The following is a 16203-nucleotide window of genomic DNA, read 5'->3' as shown; positions in this document are numbered from 1 at the left end:
GGGAGGGAAGTTTGGGAAGAGTAAGGTCAGGGCTAATGACTCTCTGGTCACTCTTTGCTGCAGGTCAAAATCACAGTGGGAATAGCTACCACATAACTGGCATTCCTATTTCAATGGGAAAGATGCAATCCCCAGGTGGTATGGGCCTGTCAGCACTTAATTGTCAAAGACAAGATAGATGTAGTTACAGTAAGAGACAGTAAAGTCAAAGCAGCAATCAAATAATTTGACTCAAGAGACCCATGGTGTGGTCTTTTTGATCATGGTGTCCCTAGGAAAAAAGTACATGAGTACTAATTCTTACTTGATCTGTATAAGTAGGCCAGATCTAGGTCAAGTGAACAGAAGTATACCATGAATCACCAAAATAGAGTGTCAGGGCACCATAATCAATTCCCAGACTTGAGTCAATTTAAGACCAAGAAACATTTGAATGAAAGGTCAGATCCCACTGAGGAAAAGACAGAGCTACAGTGTCAAATGTATACTCTTAATCTTTTTTCCATCCTTTCCCAAAGGGACATACAGTTATTTACCAAAGTGACTGTGCATTGGGTTAAGTGATATAATCAGGTTTGGGGGCTTACTGGACATTGACTTGGAAGTGACACTAATTCCTGCATACCCTAAACATCACTGTGGTCCCAGAGTTAGATTAGGGGCTCATGGTGATCGATGGAATTTTAGCTCAGGTCCATTTCATAGTGGGTCTAGTAGGTCCAGTGGGTCCATGGCCCCATTCTATAGTTATGTGCCTAGTTCCAGAATACATCATTGGAAGAGACACTTAATGACTGAAAGAATCCTCATTTTGAAATAATACTGCCTTTGCAATCACAAGGAAAATAACTTATCGTCTTCTCCAGAAAAGATAATTTTTTTTTCTTTTGTCTGTAGGGTATTTTTTGTTGTTGTTGAGGACCTGTACTAGTAGTGCCCTCTATTTCACAGCATACAACATTATCACAGGAGGTATTCCATGGGGAAACTTAAAATATAAATATACTTCACATTAAAATATATTACAAGGATGGGGACAAAAATAGGATGTAAGAATCTGTGCAAAAATAAGAACTCATATTATCCTCAACCAAAATAAATACATACACACATGAAAGCATTAAATATTATATATTTTTGCTAGAGAAATACCAGTTTTTAAAAATATATATTAACTTGTTATTCATAAAAATTTGGAGAAATGAAAACTGACTCCACTTATTAAGAAAATGAACTGAAGGGTAAACTCGATCAGAATGGAAATTTGTAAGTTGTTTCTATAACCCATTTCTTCCTTAGAGTTAATACTAATAAAAGAAGTATAAGTGCTACTGTCTTTGAAACATGAATAAAACGTTCAGCCAAGGGAGTATTTTACAAATCCTGAGGTATTATTTATATATTAGCGTGTCTGGTACCCAAACTAAATTACAGCTCAGACAAGGGACTGAAAGGTCAGGTTTATTATTCACTTTAGTAAAAATGTAACCACAACACTTGTTTCTACATCAGGGAGTATTATAACCATCATTATAACTAATAATAACAATGAAAATAATACAGCTACAATGTATTTTGCATTTTTCAGTAGACAGTAGGGTTTATGGCTAATAATCATTTATATTTACACTGAAGCTTTTTATGGAGGAGTTCAGAGTGGTTTTCGAATAGTAGCTCATTAATCATTTCAACAAGTTAGTTGGAAAGTTATTATCCCAGTTCAATAGATGGAAAAATTATATCACAGAAAGGTCAGATACATATTTACTTGTCCAATATTACAGAAGTAAAGTGAGTGAGTTTCAAGTCTCTCAGGCCTTTTTTCACCCTTTGATCTAACCACTGGACCAATGCAATTTTGGTTCATACTATGGTTTGACCAACCATCAACCTAAAGTACTTGAAGGCTGACCTCTCTGCTATCACTTTTACAGACCTATAAACACAGAAGAAAATAACAATTTTTCATCTGTGGAGATCATACTAAAAAAGACTCAGACACATTTAATTTCTATTTCTTTCTTTTTTAAGTCTTATTAGAAACATACAACAATGTTGGTGTCGATTTAAAATTGTAAATACCAAAAACTTAATAGTGTAATGCATCATAATTAAATTTATGCCGAAATAGACAAGCAATATTTTCAGGGCTTCATGTGAACATAAATGTATTTAATAAGAGTTACTTAAAGGAAACAGGAAATCAACTTTTTATAATTCTCACCCCCCACAAATAATTAGATCACTGGGAAAAAAATGAAAGAACATATGTTTCAGTAAACGTGACTTGAGGGACGAGGGAGGAATTAAAAACAAGCACAGAATTTAAATTCAAATACTGTTTCTTATTTGTTTGCCTTAATAACCAGTGTAATTTCAAAGCTTTATCTGATATTTAAAGATAGCAAAACAAAATTGTTATCCTTAAAATGAAAATATACCATGAATATGAATTAAATAGAATTGAATTTCTAAAATAGAATAATTTCAATTATTTTTCCTCTTTGTCTATATCATTTGCTACTCCAAAATTAGTGTCTATAAAGTTTTGCATTAACCTTGAAAATGATCCGAAAATGGAATAAATTCATAACCCTGCACATTCCTATTTAGAAGGACCTATTTGCTTAGGAGATCCTAAAAAAGAGTTTTCTTAAACAAATCTATCTATATTCACTGTAGCTTGTCTGCTTTGAATATTTATATATACTATGAAGTTTTTTTTAAAGTTTTAAACTCAATAAGATTTGAAGATTTCAACCACTGGAATAGTAAGTAAAAATGACAATTATAAATGAAATTTTGTTTGAATATTATAGTTACTGCATTTACCTTAAATATTTCCTTCAAAACCAATGTGATAAAAATGTTTAATGTGCCTTATTTCCTTCTACTAGAAGAATTTACGTTAAAAAATCATTAAAGAAAAAAAAAGATAGCCATTCTTGCTAGGTTTAATGATTCTATCTGTACCCTTCTGAGGTCTGAGAATTGAGTAAACATATAAAAAACTGAAGTAAAAAAGAGAATAGAACTTGCCAAGAGATGGTGGTATGGACATTCCAAAATTCAGAAAACAATCATGCTAAAATTGAGACAGTGACAGAAGAAACAAAATTATCTCAATGTCTTTACATTTTTTAATATCCCCCAAATATTTACTTTTGAGGCAATTCATGTGAATTGGACAAGTCAGTAAAGAACAGGGTTTATTAAAAGGTATAATATATATTACTTTAATATCTGCAATATACATTTTAGCATTTTAGAAATATTTATATGAAATATGTGGGCGTTTAATTGCACTGGTTATTTAAATACACTTATTTCAAGGTTACTTTTGTACTTATATGTAAGAATACCATTTATATAATATTAAATATAAAAGTCTCACTTCCATGTACAAACAATAATGCTTAATATCATAATCGTATTTAGTATGCATGTATTTACTACTCATATGATACCCAGGCATTAATTTTTGTTCAATGTTTCCCTCTCAGTTAAACTTATTAATAATTTTTGGACATGATTTTTTCCGATTTTTAAAAAATATTTTCATGATGACCTTAACCTTTTATTAATGCATAGAAGCTTTGCTGTCCTTCCATTCCCAAACCTTAGGTTTACAAGTATTATATAATACCTGACATAAGTCAAACATCTTACTCTTAAAAAACAATTTTCCCACATCTACATTTGTTTAAACCTTAATTTCTCTTAACAATGAAAGCACTATTTTCTGAACTATTTAGCAGGAGTATGAATCATAGCCTTTGCATATATTGAGGAGTTTCAAACATACTGAAGCAGTTTATTTAAAAGCCAGTGATTTTGATGCCACAGGAAATTCTGTGCTTCGCAACTTTCCTTAATGTACAGTAAAATTTTTAATGGCTTATGGAGTGCCCAAGAAAAATACCCTCATAATTTCTCTTTCATTTTAAGAATATTGAGATTTTATTAAATTGACCTGATGGATGATGCTTCTTTCGGTACTATAAAAAGCAATTTTAATTTTTAAAACATATTTAACATCACTTTCATGCTCTTCACTGCTCCAAAGACACACCAATTTTTCAAAACTCCCAGTGTCTGATGATATACAGGTTGCCAGTGTACCACTGTGATTTAGTGATTCAGGAAACTCTAGAGACATGAAAATTTTGATGAGTCACCATGTCCTCAATGCTAATATTACGAAGCAACTTCCAATGCATAAAGTTATCTATAAATGTAATTCCTGAGAACTAGGATGACTAGATTTTATACAATATAAAAAAATCCCAAGAAGAAAAACTCTGAAATCATATGAATATTACTGGGGTGTCTCAAAAGATGCACATTCCTAAGACCACAGTCAGACGTTTTCAGCCTGGAATCTTATTAAAACTTTGTCCATGAGGTGCTAATAAAAACTTATTCTAAAAAAGGTAATTGGACCCTTTATCCTCAGTTTAAAATCTTTCCTAAATTAATCATGTCAGGCATTTTTGGAAGCTGTCATTCCTCACCATTGCCATTTGCAGATTCTACTAAAAACTCTTTTCACATTGATTTTAATTGAATCAAATTCAGACAACAGATATTTTTAATAAACAGTCATATTTAAATGCTTTCAAAACAACCAGTTACTTGCCAGAATTTGAAAGATACATAAATCTGTGTGTGTGCTTGCATGCATGTTATGTGTACCCATGCGTGCGTGTTACATATGTTCTCCTCAAGCATAAAGGAAATTATAATGTTCCTCACCTGAGCATGCCGTTTGTTTTTTTTTTTTTTTTTAACTCAAAATTTCTTTCATTTCTCATTGACAATGAATACCAATAGCTCACTTTTCCTCTAGATCCCATCTTGCTTTTGCAGTCCTGGGAATGCCCACAGAGTTTACAAAGTTTACTAGTCTGAGCAAAGCTTTGAGTTGGGATATATTGTGCTCATCGCATATACTCATTTAGTGATGGGTCACAGGGAAACTAGTGATGAGCCCAAAGTCACACCAAAAATGGCAATGTGTAGTTTAAATTCTGCTTTTTGAAAGAAAAAGAACATTAAGAAAGACGGTATCTAGACAGGAGATACCTACAATTTTAGAGAGTTTTAAACATCTACCTTAAGAAGAATGTTCCTAACAAATTCTGATAACTAGAACCCAAGTTTCTTTCAAATGTCCAAAATACAGAAGAATTTTAATGGAAATATATATTCTGTCTCTCTGTACATGAACACATACACATGCATATATACAAACACATACACACACACACATACACACATAGATATAATTTAAGTGGATTTACAAAGTAAAGTTCCAATTATAACATTCTGACATAACACAGTGGGAGTCAGCCCCCAAATGAAGTTTATTTTCTATAGTTTTGTATTGGTAAGGTGTAAATTAAACTCAAGGATATTGGGCCTCCATCACTTAGAAATCCTCTTTGAACATATTATGCTTTTTAGTTCTCATAAATTTACTTAGTATCCTTTAAAATGTCAATATCTAAAGTGTAGAAAGAAGTTAATAATCCCTCCTAAATCAATAGTTTGGACCTGACATAATATATTCAATAAATATAAACTGTTAGAAATGGTCTATACCACCCACTGCATAGCAGTGAAAGAAATAAAGTAAGCCCAATTGCAACCATTGTATTTTACTTGATTTTGAAGAGTTATAACTAAAATATCAAATATCTGGAAAATACATATCTAGTGTCACCTATAGTCTCATTTTCCTAATGGCAGCACTCTTAGCATTATGGGATCATTAAACTTTATATTTCAATTAGTTAACTTTTAAAATACTTGGAATGGAGAATTTCTTTAGAGACCGCTTTCATTTATTCATTCATGTTAAGGTTTTACCAATTTCATGTTTTTTAATTCACAAGACAAACTTGAAGTGTTCTCTCTTCTCCCATACTCACAATAATTAGTTTTATAAAGGTCCTTGCTAATTTCAGTTAATACAACATATCCTAGAAAAAACAGGTGTTCAAAATTGTTCTGTATAATTATCAAGTAAAATTTTGGTATGCAAAATAAAGTACCTTCATAATTCTTGTAATATTTTAATGAGATAAAGCTATGCAAAGCACCACAAACTATTTTCAAAAGTACCTATTTGCAATTTTCTCTTTTAATAACACCTTACTAAGCTTCAGACAAAGCTGTATCCTTCTGGCTTGAAGTACTCCTTTCAGAGCACATATTGAGGAGAGACAAATTTTTAAATGATTCAGTTCAACCAAGCACACTGCTCCACTCAAAGTATTATGATTGAGATGTATGTATCTATTAGAATTGTGCCATATATCATATTAATTATTCACTACTATCTACTCTATTCTTCTTTTATAGATATAAGAGAGTTTTACTGCCTAAGGTATTATAATATCCTTCTTCAATGTATTAACCTAGAATGTGCACGTGGACTTTTCAAAAATTAAAACTTATAAAGAATAGAGCCAAAGTTATTCACTTATTGAACTGCATGCTATATTTTATATTTGTATGTTAACTCAGAGACACCATTCTAATCAGAGATCTTAATATTTTTATTTTCTTCTTAAAAGAAATACACAAAACGGATATTTGAACTATACTTAGATCACAATAACTAAATATAACAGTTGTATAAGTGGAAGTTTCAATTTAATGCAGTTTGTTTTCAAGGCACTTAGTGCTAAGTTTTCTAGTTAAGTATTTATGGCTTATTGGGTAGAGTTTGGTGTTCTGAATTAAAAAAAAGACTACCTCACAAAATTGTATTGTAAATATATTGATTCTTTATTTTTCTAAGCTATTGATATGTGAGGTTTATAAAAGCAACAGCAGACTATAACTCAGCACACCTCTATAGTCCTAAAGAATTGGACATATCACTCCTCTCTCTTGGCTTCATTCTGTAGAGAAATTTTCTCAACAGGAGAAATTTTACTCCATAGTGACAAAGACATAAGGGGAAATTATGGTTCTCACCACACTTTCTAAGAATTTGCTTTTTCTCATTTCTTATATCCACCTATAACTGTAGTAGACTGACTATCCTGTCAAAAAGGGGGAGTGGTGGCTGAAATGTTTGTATGTGTTTGTGTTGGAAAACAGGTTAATATCCACTCAAATGCAGCTTCATTAGACCCTGTGAGTTAATGGACTTAAATGTATAACCTACCATTTCCCATGTTTTAGGGCACGGAGAGTTTGATCTACTTCAGCAGAGTTGCCATTTCAACTTTCTTCATTACAACACTTAATTATGTACTTCATTATTTAATATGTCTTAACACCACATTCAACTCCAACAGTGCCACTGCAATTTCATGACCATAAACTCCCCTCTAGCTAATACACATAGTATCAAAATGTGATTTGAAACAGTCATGTTTTTATGGAATAAAACATGTTTTTATTTTGTTCTAATCATGGTTAAAGTCAAGGGTCTTTAAAAGAATAATCTCTGGAATTTAAGAACTCAGGAAAAGCTTCAGAAATCACTATACTCAAGTCCTAGTTCTTTAAGAATCTTTCTTCTTTCTTGGTGATTATAATAAATAAAAATCACCTCTCTACTACAAAAGTCCACAGAAAATGAATGAATGGACTTGGATTCTCCTTTCCCTTTTGTACTACTATGCTTTAAGAGGATCTCAAAATACAAACAGAATCTAGAATAAAACAGGATGAACTTGTTTTACTAATATTCATGTACATTGTATAAATGTCAGCCTGCAATAAAATCATCAAGTCTTGTTAGGACTCATATAAAATATCTCATTCTCCTTAATTTTTAAGGTTAATTGTTTAGGCAGGTTTCTTTCAGGGATGTTTTACTGGGATTACTATTCTTATTTTCAATCTACACAAAAAGGAGAAAATGAACTCTGTGAAAAATAGTTCAGTATTCCAAATTCTACTCAGTTGGAGAATATTTCAAACTCAGTGCTTTGTCTGAAAACGTTTCCCTCAGCATCTGCCTTTAGAACTATGGAAACTTTGGGTATATATTACCATAGAGCAAATTATTTGTTCCAACTGTTATAACTAGTAATAAAAAGGGGAAAATACTCATTAAATACTCATTAAAACTTTCCTTTGAACAACAAATCATCTAAAATTAGATATTAAGACAACATTGTGCCAGAACTTACTTTCTCCCTTTGCTACTCTACTCCAGCAACAAGGCCTTGGCAGTCATGATCTTTGTACTTTTTGATCAACTTTACCAAGCAAAGAATAATTTGCATCCAGTACTACTTATCAACAAGTTGGAAATCTGTGACTATTTTCTATGCATAAGCAAGTTCCTGTAAGTAATCTTTAAAATTAAATAATCAGAAACTGGATCCAAACTTCAATCTCATGAAAATGAACATAAGGTAACATGGAATGCCTTCATTTGAAGCTAATGTTACAATAAGGGAAAATACCCAGAACTCAAATCTCTCTCTTTTTATTTGTAAATATTTGCATCACTTAGTTTTGGATAAGTTTCACAAGAATATACATGATTTTTGTTGGGGATGACAGCAACATTGACAAACAGTCCCTGTTATGCCTGTCATTATATTATTGCTAAATCATCCACAATATCAGGACCTGATTTTAGTTACCAGGGACATAGCCAAAACATAGAACTTAAGTTTCATTCTGATTACATACAAATAGCCAGCACTTAAGAAAACCTATGAAAAGTGATCTGTGTCCAGTAAATTTAAAAAAAAAAAAAAAAAAAAAAAAAGGAAGGCAGGAAGGAAGGAAAGAAGAAAGAAAAACATCTTTAAAAGCCTAATACAATTACACAGTAGGCCTCTGACATTCTCTATGCTGGTATAATAACTAAATGGCAAATAACACGGAAAGTTATCCCTGTGAGATCCCTGTTGCATGCTTTAATTATAACTAAAAATTTACAACAAAATCAACCCTTGGGTAAATTGCTCTTTGGTTTAAATCTTCATTACCTCCTGGAATTTTGGTAAAATCACTTTGTTTTTAAATTAAGCTGGTCTCTCCTTCTTTACTCCATTACAGAAGTCAAACAACAAGAACCAGACGTTAATTTTAGAATGAAAAAGTTTTGTGTGTATGTGTGTTTTTAAGTCCAACCTCTGTATACAAACTGTTAAAAAAAAAAAAAAAACAGATGTTTTAACATAGTGCTTTATTCCAACTTAATCTCATCCTTGAATGAACTTCCTTCAAGTTTCAACCATTTAAAAAAAAATAAAGAAAACAGTCAATTTCCTGGTGGTTGTAATTTAATTAAGTAACCTTTCACACTGAGCAAAAACCCAAAAGCAAAAGGGTCATTAATCTTTCTAGTGATTAGAGACACCTCTAGGGCTTCAAACATTTACCTCTCCTTCCCCGCAGCAGAAATGCTTTTAGGAGGATCATGGTTCATACCTCGCATTCCCTGGAGCCAGAGATGGTATATGTGCAGGGCCCAGATCCATTAACGGATATATCCATGGTCTCAGAGTTTGTAGGCTTGTAGTCCACATAATACTCCTGTAAAGGGGAATTCATTTGTCTTTCAGACTCTCTGGTCTTTTTCCGCCGCCTCTTCATAAGAGAATGTTGCTGAAGTTGTTTCATGCTGGCTGGGTAGCGTTTCCAAGACACATAGATTACCAAGAGGATCATGGCCACTGAGAGAAACAGAGCCACACTCCCTGCAATAATTTTGTGAAAGGAAACATGCTCATACTCTTGCTCTGTGCCAGGAATCTGAAACCCTGGGGAAGGGCTTGGTGTTTCAAGGGTGGGCTGGGTGGGGTCAGATTTGGAAAATGTAGGTTTAGGGATAATCAGAGGCTTCTGGGGCGTTTGGGGTACCAGGTGTGATTTTTCTGTGTTGACCACCTGAACTTCAGAGCAGATATTATACGTTTCCACTGCATCACTAACCTTCTCCCCCTGGATATGCTTAGGTCCTGCACATATCATGGTGCTTTCCTTATTTCCTTTGAAATTCTTAAGCCAATAAAATAGAGGACAAATGCTCCGACTGCATTCCCACATATTTCCAGACAAAGTGATGGATATTAACGATATCCACGCATTGACAGTTTCCTGTGAAATGTTGGTAAGCTTGTTGGAATCCAAATTCAATTTTTGCAAATTGGGTAGACATTTAAATGTGCCCGGCTCAATTCCTTGGATGTCATTCCCTGATAAATCCAAGTTGTGTAAGGAACTCCAAGTCCATGTCAAGCCTTGGCTAATGGAACGAATCCTGTTCCACTGTAAGTAAATTGAGCGGAGATTGAAGAGACGTGGAAAATGAGCAAAATTGATCTTGGAAAACTGATTGTGCTCCAAGTGGAGCTCCTTCAACTTCAAGAGGCCAGCAAAAGCATTTCGGGACAAGCTTCGAAGACGATTATAACCCAAATCCAGAAAGTCAAGATTTCGACAGTCTTGAAACACTCTTATCGGCACAGTCTTTAATGAGTTAGATCTCAAGTGCAAAATGATGAGTTTCCGAAGACCTTTAAATTGTTCTGATTGCAATGTCTGAAGTTTATTGTAGGAGAGATCCAGATTGCGGAGATTGGGAACTGGGTGAAATGTTTTATTGTGCAGATAGGTAATTTTGTTGGAGCTTAGAATTAATTCTTTCAGTCTACGGATCCCTTGAAAGGCATCTTCATCCACTGAGCTAATGTAATTATGGTCAAGATAAAGCCATATAAGCTGGTTAAGGCCAGCAAACTGATTGGATTTGAGTTTCTGAATGCTGTTGAACCTTAATGATAAGCCTTGTGACCCTCCAGAAATGTTCTCAGGGATATCTGCGAAAGCATGAGACTCACAGTATACAATTTTGCCATCACATCTGCAGTTCTTTGGGCAAGCTCTCTGAGCCCCCGTGAGCATAACAAGCAGCAGTGTAGGAAGTAGCACTAGCACCACACGCATGCCTCTCAGCTGCGTAATTAAACGGAAACCTACAATATTAAAAAGAAGACAAATGCACATTGTAAAGCTATTAATATAAATCACCGCCAGCTTACCGATATCAGGGGCATCCCATCTAGTACAGTCATGGGACAGTTGATTTAAGAACAATGTATTCAACATCTGAAGTCTTATTTTCTTCAGTGTTGCATGTTTGCTATTCAGGTTTCCTTCTTTCTTCCTTGATTTTCAAATCACCACAGTGCCGTGGAAATAAGAAAATCTTTCCCGAGTTTCAGGAGTTCATACAGTCATCAACACTGAAAAGCACACAGCCTGTCTTATCACTTAACGCCAACATTTTAATAACAATAATATTTGGGTAGTCATTCTGTTGAACATCAGCACAAAAATGAAGAGTACTGAGTCTTCCGGTAATGGCAAAACTGTGACTTAGAAAACCCTGTACTTGGACATCTTTCCTAGTTGAGCAAACAGACTTTGATTTGACAAAAGAGGTTCAGTAAGCTGTCAAGGTAACCCAAGTTTGCCCTGCCTGAAACTGTATCCTTATTGCATAATGGAATAACAATACATGAGCTCTGAACAAATGGCATTGGGACTAGTATGGGCAACCAGTGAAGCATGGTATGAAGACTACTAACAGTGTGAGGTACTCTCAACGTGTTAATAAGCATATATGCTCTCAGCATTCAGGAGGACCTGCCTACCGTGGCTCTCTTGCCCAGCAATAGATACATCAGCCCAGAGCCCTAACTACTGATAACACAGAACATGTCAAAGTTAAGATTGTCAAATTCTTATTAAATATTTGAATAAAATGAAAAATAATTTTGTGTAGTATTAGTTTTGCTGTTATTTTTAACATAGTTGCTTTTGCAAATTTGGGGAAAAAACAAGAAGAGAAGCAATAGACTACTACCCCCCATTTCCAAACCGACCTGCTCAAATTTCTCAGACTTTTTTTTTCCTCCCCTACCTCCATTAACTTCCAAAAACCTGCAAAGTTGCAATGTATTGGCATTTGTGCTGCATTTCCAAGTCATAGCATGTTAAGGGACTTCTTTCCTCTGTCAACAGTAGATTTATTATTTCTTAGCGGTAAGGTGGGGGGGGGGAACCCTGTGTGCTGCAGTTTCTTTATTTATCTTAAATATTCATATTTTAAGCAAGAGGCAATCAGCCAAACCTCTAATTAAAAAGCTCTCCTTCTTTCATTCAACCAGGTTTTTTGTTTTGTTTTGTTTTTTTTTAATTTGAAACCTGATCTTGCTCTCTGTCCTTTTGCCAGTTACAATCTCATTGAAATACATTCCAGCTCTTCCAGACAGGGGAAAGGGGGGGAAAAAAGCCAGTCACACTTGAAAAAATAAGACTGGCAAATGACTGCTGGAAATTTGGAAGCTGTGTTTAGGATACAGCTTCAAAGATAAAACAAACCCTTGAGCGACCTCTGATAAAGTAACGACCCCACCCCTACACACACACAGTAAAGTGTTAACATTCTTCCTGACCGCGACCAGAAATACAAGCGTGGTTAATATTATCAAGAAATAGAAGCAAACACAATATTTATCTCAGGCTCAATTCCCAAGCTGTAGAAACGCATACAGAAGAGACAGTCTTAAAGATATTTCTCTAGAGTCTGTTTGAGTCCGTGTTATGCATTTACAGATTTAAAAAGAAAAAACTACTAAAAGGAAAATGATCTAAAAATATAATAGCAACTATACTGAGTCAACTGGCAAACTCAGAGGCTGCTGCTTTTTGCCTGTTTCCCCGTCTTTTATCAGCTAATGCCACGACTGAGAATAGGAAGCCAAGAGGATCAGCTTTGCTAAGAAGGAAACAACAAAAGTTCACTTACCCATCCTTTGTCATCCAAAAAACGGTTCCCCCCTCTCTCAGCTTTCTTCTTATTTGGTCTCTCGTGCTGAAACCACCACCACCTTCATGACACAGTGCGGCTGTCATTCACACCATTCTGATCCCGCATGTGAGCTAGTAGCCCCATACAAACTTCCCCGGAGAGGACAGGCAAAAAATATATATACATATATGAAAAAAAAAATCAGCATGGGGTGGGATTGGGGGGGGCAGGGAAAAGGAAGCCAGTGTGGGGGGGGAGGGGGAGGGCCTCTAAGCTCTGAGGACCATTGTGTAATTCACCAGAGACCCATCAGCAGTAATTGGCAATCTGTGCAAAAAAGCTACAGCCCATTTCGAAGGTAACCAACTTCTCTGTAAAAACAGAGGTAAAAAAAAAAAAAAAAAAAAAAAAAAAAAGAAAAAAAAAAGAAAATCTTCAGAATACCTGGCATTCCTTATTGTGCTGGCTTTTGCCATTCCCAGATAAAGCAATTCATCCTCTGGATTTTCAGTTCTTGAAGCAAGTAGGCCTCCTGTGCTGTATGAGACCCCAGTTTAAAAGCTATGCAGGCTAGGTTTATCCATTTAGCTGGTCAGGTTTAAAGTGTTTTGTAGCTGTGCTGAGAGGCAGCCCTTGTCTAATTCAGAAGGCTTTCCAGAGACTGATGATGCTCAGAGCTTGTTGGTGCTAATGCTTGAGTTTGTGATACACTGAGTGCCCTCCGCTGGAGAAAACAGATTGCACATTAAAGACGGGAACAAGTGAGCCTGTCAGTGGTGTGCAGCCTTCCCTCTCTCAGAAAGGGAAATTAAAGGCACAGGATCACTTTTTTTTTCTCTCCAATAATATATATATTATGAAAGGGTTATGTCAAGGATTCCATTCAGTGATATTAACTATTAAGTAAAATACTGGCTAAATATTACCCAATTAGCAGTTTTTAAAAGTTCCCTGGGCCTTTTTTTTTCTTTGCACAGATCACAGATTTATTATCTTTTTTCAGCAGAAATCATTTGAGCTTTTTTGTTGTTGTTATTGCTGTCAGTTTGTTTTATTTACTTATATTTTTTAAGCAAGTCACAGAGAGAAGCAATCTTAACTCAAGGGAAAAATATAATGAGATCACTTTTAAAGATAGTTACTTAAAATTTTTAGATCTAATTTTTAAATTCCCAACTTTTGATCATTAAATACACTATGCAATTTTGCACATCTTATTAAACAGTCTGGATCATTACTTTCTTGAAGTGTACGTTCTTAGTCTTAAAGTAGTTATCTTTAATACTATATTAACAAATGTGCAGGTAACTAAGAGAAACTAAATGTTACTTAGATAAGAGTTTTATTCCAGAGTATAATTGACATCCTTGTGCAGTCACCATATTTTAAAGTTGTCTACATTCATAATGCATTTTTTGTGCAAGTTACTTATAATGTACAATTCCAGAAGAAAAAAAGTATGTGAGTTCTGTATCACTGTTGTATTTCTCTAAAATTTGCCAAGTATCCTCACAATTAGGAAAGACGAAATGATGAAACACCTGCAATATATATTTTTAAAAGCCTATGCTTTCCATCAACTTGCATTGGACTTTGAGAAAAAAAAATAATGATGCATCACCTTCCACTTTGTTTCTCCTCTTTACTTGTTTATTTCATAATCCTCTGGCAGAAGATTTTTGGAACAATCCAAAAGAATGAACTAATGTAACACAGAGAGAGACTGCTAGATGAGATTACTAACCAAACTGCCAAAATATTAATAAGGAGGGCTTATCATATAAATAACATAAATAATTTGACTCAGATTTATGTGTAGGCAGTAACAGGCAATTTATCTAATTACCAAGATTTTTCAAGGAACAGAAAGAGATAATATGTCCCCCCAAATATATCCCTTTCTCATTAACTGATACTTGAATTTCTATTTTAGAAATGTATACTTTTGGCTTAAGGCTTAATACCTATTGAAATGCAAATGAACACCCAAAGAGGGAATTTTATTTGGTTAATGAAAAAGGTATACCTTTCTAAGGAAATAAACATAAATGATACACATATAATTTGTTCGTAGTATAGTTTACATAGAAACAAACACCCTACCCAAATATTCAATAATAGAGGGTCATGTTAAGAAAAATTAATATATTCATGATTAGAACACATTCTGCCCTTAAAATTAAAATAAAATTACTTGTACTTGTTGACAGGGAATGATGACCACAATGTATAAAGCAAGGTGAGTAGAGGCAGAGAACACAGGAAAAAGGATGATTAGGGAGTCTACTTTTGTACATATTTTTAATTGTACATGGAGGCAAAATAAGCTGTACAGAGTAGATTTTCCTGGGAGATGAATTTTGTACGGATTTAATTTCATCTTTTATGGGGTTTTTTTTGTCTATTTGTATTTTCTGTTTCTTTTAAATATGATGACTACGTGGTACATATAACATATATGCACATATACATATGCTTGTGCACATATGTGTACATTTTCCTTTGTTTGAATATAAGATATAAGAAAGAGCAGCTTTTGATAATGGATTGGAAAAATCTAATGGTGTTACCCACATTGATGGTGTAATAACCAACTAAAAAGCAAGCTTTCTTTGAAGTACTAAGATCTAATAGATGCCAAATTCCAAAGCAGACACTAAATCACATGCAGACTTTACAAAGGATTTTGTCAAAAGTCAATTATACACTGTGATTCTTGAACACACTGTGAGGGCACAAAAGGGCCAAGAGAGTTAAGAGGGACAAAAGATGTTGTGAGAAGGACTTCTTTAGAATGAGTTGTCCTGGTATTACTTACATGTACACACACACACACACACACACACACACACACACACACACACCCTTCACCGAAGGAAATGAGGGTGGTATACCTACACCTTAGCTTAATTGTAGTGTGTTAAAAATAAGACAAAGGCACCAAATGGGGTTACTTATGTTAAGCCTCATATTGACAAACCAGGATTTAACTTAATTACAGTTTGGCCACTCCAGGAAAACAGAATCTTAAACCAGTCAATAAGGAATCACCTGGTCAACACTAGTAAGGTCATCTGTCTGATAGCTCCCTTTATTCCCTGAAGGAAAGTGACCTTGTCACAACCAACCTTCCTTTTTCTAATATAATATCTTTGTCCTATTCCCTTTGGTCTACAACAGTCTCTCATTTTTATGGCTTCTTAGAGTCCCTTTCTATCTGCTAGATGGAACGCTCCCCAATTCATGAATCACTGAATAAAGGCAATAAGATCTTTAGAAATGATGGAGATGAATTTTGGTTTAACTATTTTGGTGGCAGTGATGGAATTCAAAGGAAATGTGTGTATTTGAGGGGACAACAAGAAACACAGGCACAATTACTCATGAATCCTTTGAATTCT

The 16203-nt window shown here is 34.3% G+C and overlaps 1 protein-coding gene across 2 annotated transcripts; it reads right to left on the bottom strand.

The window, feature by feature from the left end:
* Nucleotides 1-8442: 8442 nt before the first annotated feature.
* On the bottom strand, nucleotides 8443-13566 carry LRRTM4 (leucine rich repeat transmembrane neuronal 4). 2 transcript variants are annotated; one of them, XM_058683553.1, is made up of 3 exons: nucleotides 13247-13565; nucleotides 12800-12951; nucleotides 8443-10961 (listed from the first exon to the last, which is right to left on the bottom strand). In XM_058683553.1, the coding sequence occupies exons 2-3, from the start codon at nucleotides 12801-12803 to the stop codon at nucleotides 9409-9411; spliced, it is 1557 nt and encodes a 518-aa protein (XP_058539536.1). In that variant the 5' UTR covers nucleotides 12804-12951; nucleotides 13247-13565; the 3' UTR covers nucleotides 8443-9408. The 2 variants fall into 2 exon arrangements, with proteins under 2 accessions (XP_058539536.1, XP_058539535.1); XM_058683552.1 differs by lacking the exon at nucleotides 12800-12951 and having other exon boundaries at nucleotides 13247-13566.
* Between the last annotated feature and the right edge of the window lie 2637 nt (nucleotides 13567-16203).

The sequence above is a fragment of the Neofelis nebulosa genome, chromosome 9 (genome assembly GCF_028018385.1).
Source record: "Neofelis nebulosa isolate mNeoNeb1 chromosome 9, mNeoNeb1.pri, whole genome shotgun sequence".
Classification (NCBI taxonomy): domain Eukaryota; kingdom Metazoa; phylum Chordata; class Mammalia; order Carnivora; family Felidae; genus Neofelis; species Neofelis nebulosa.
This window is presented reverse-complemented; position numbering and strand designations above follow the sequence as displayed.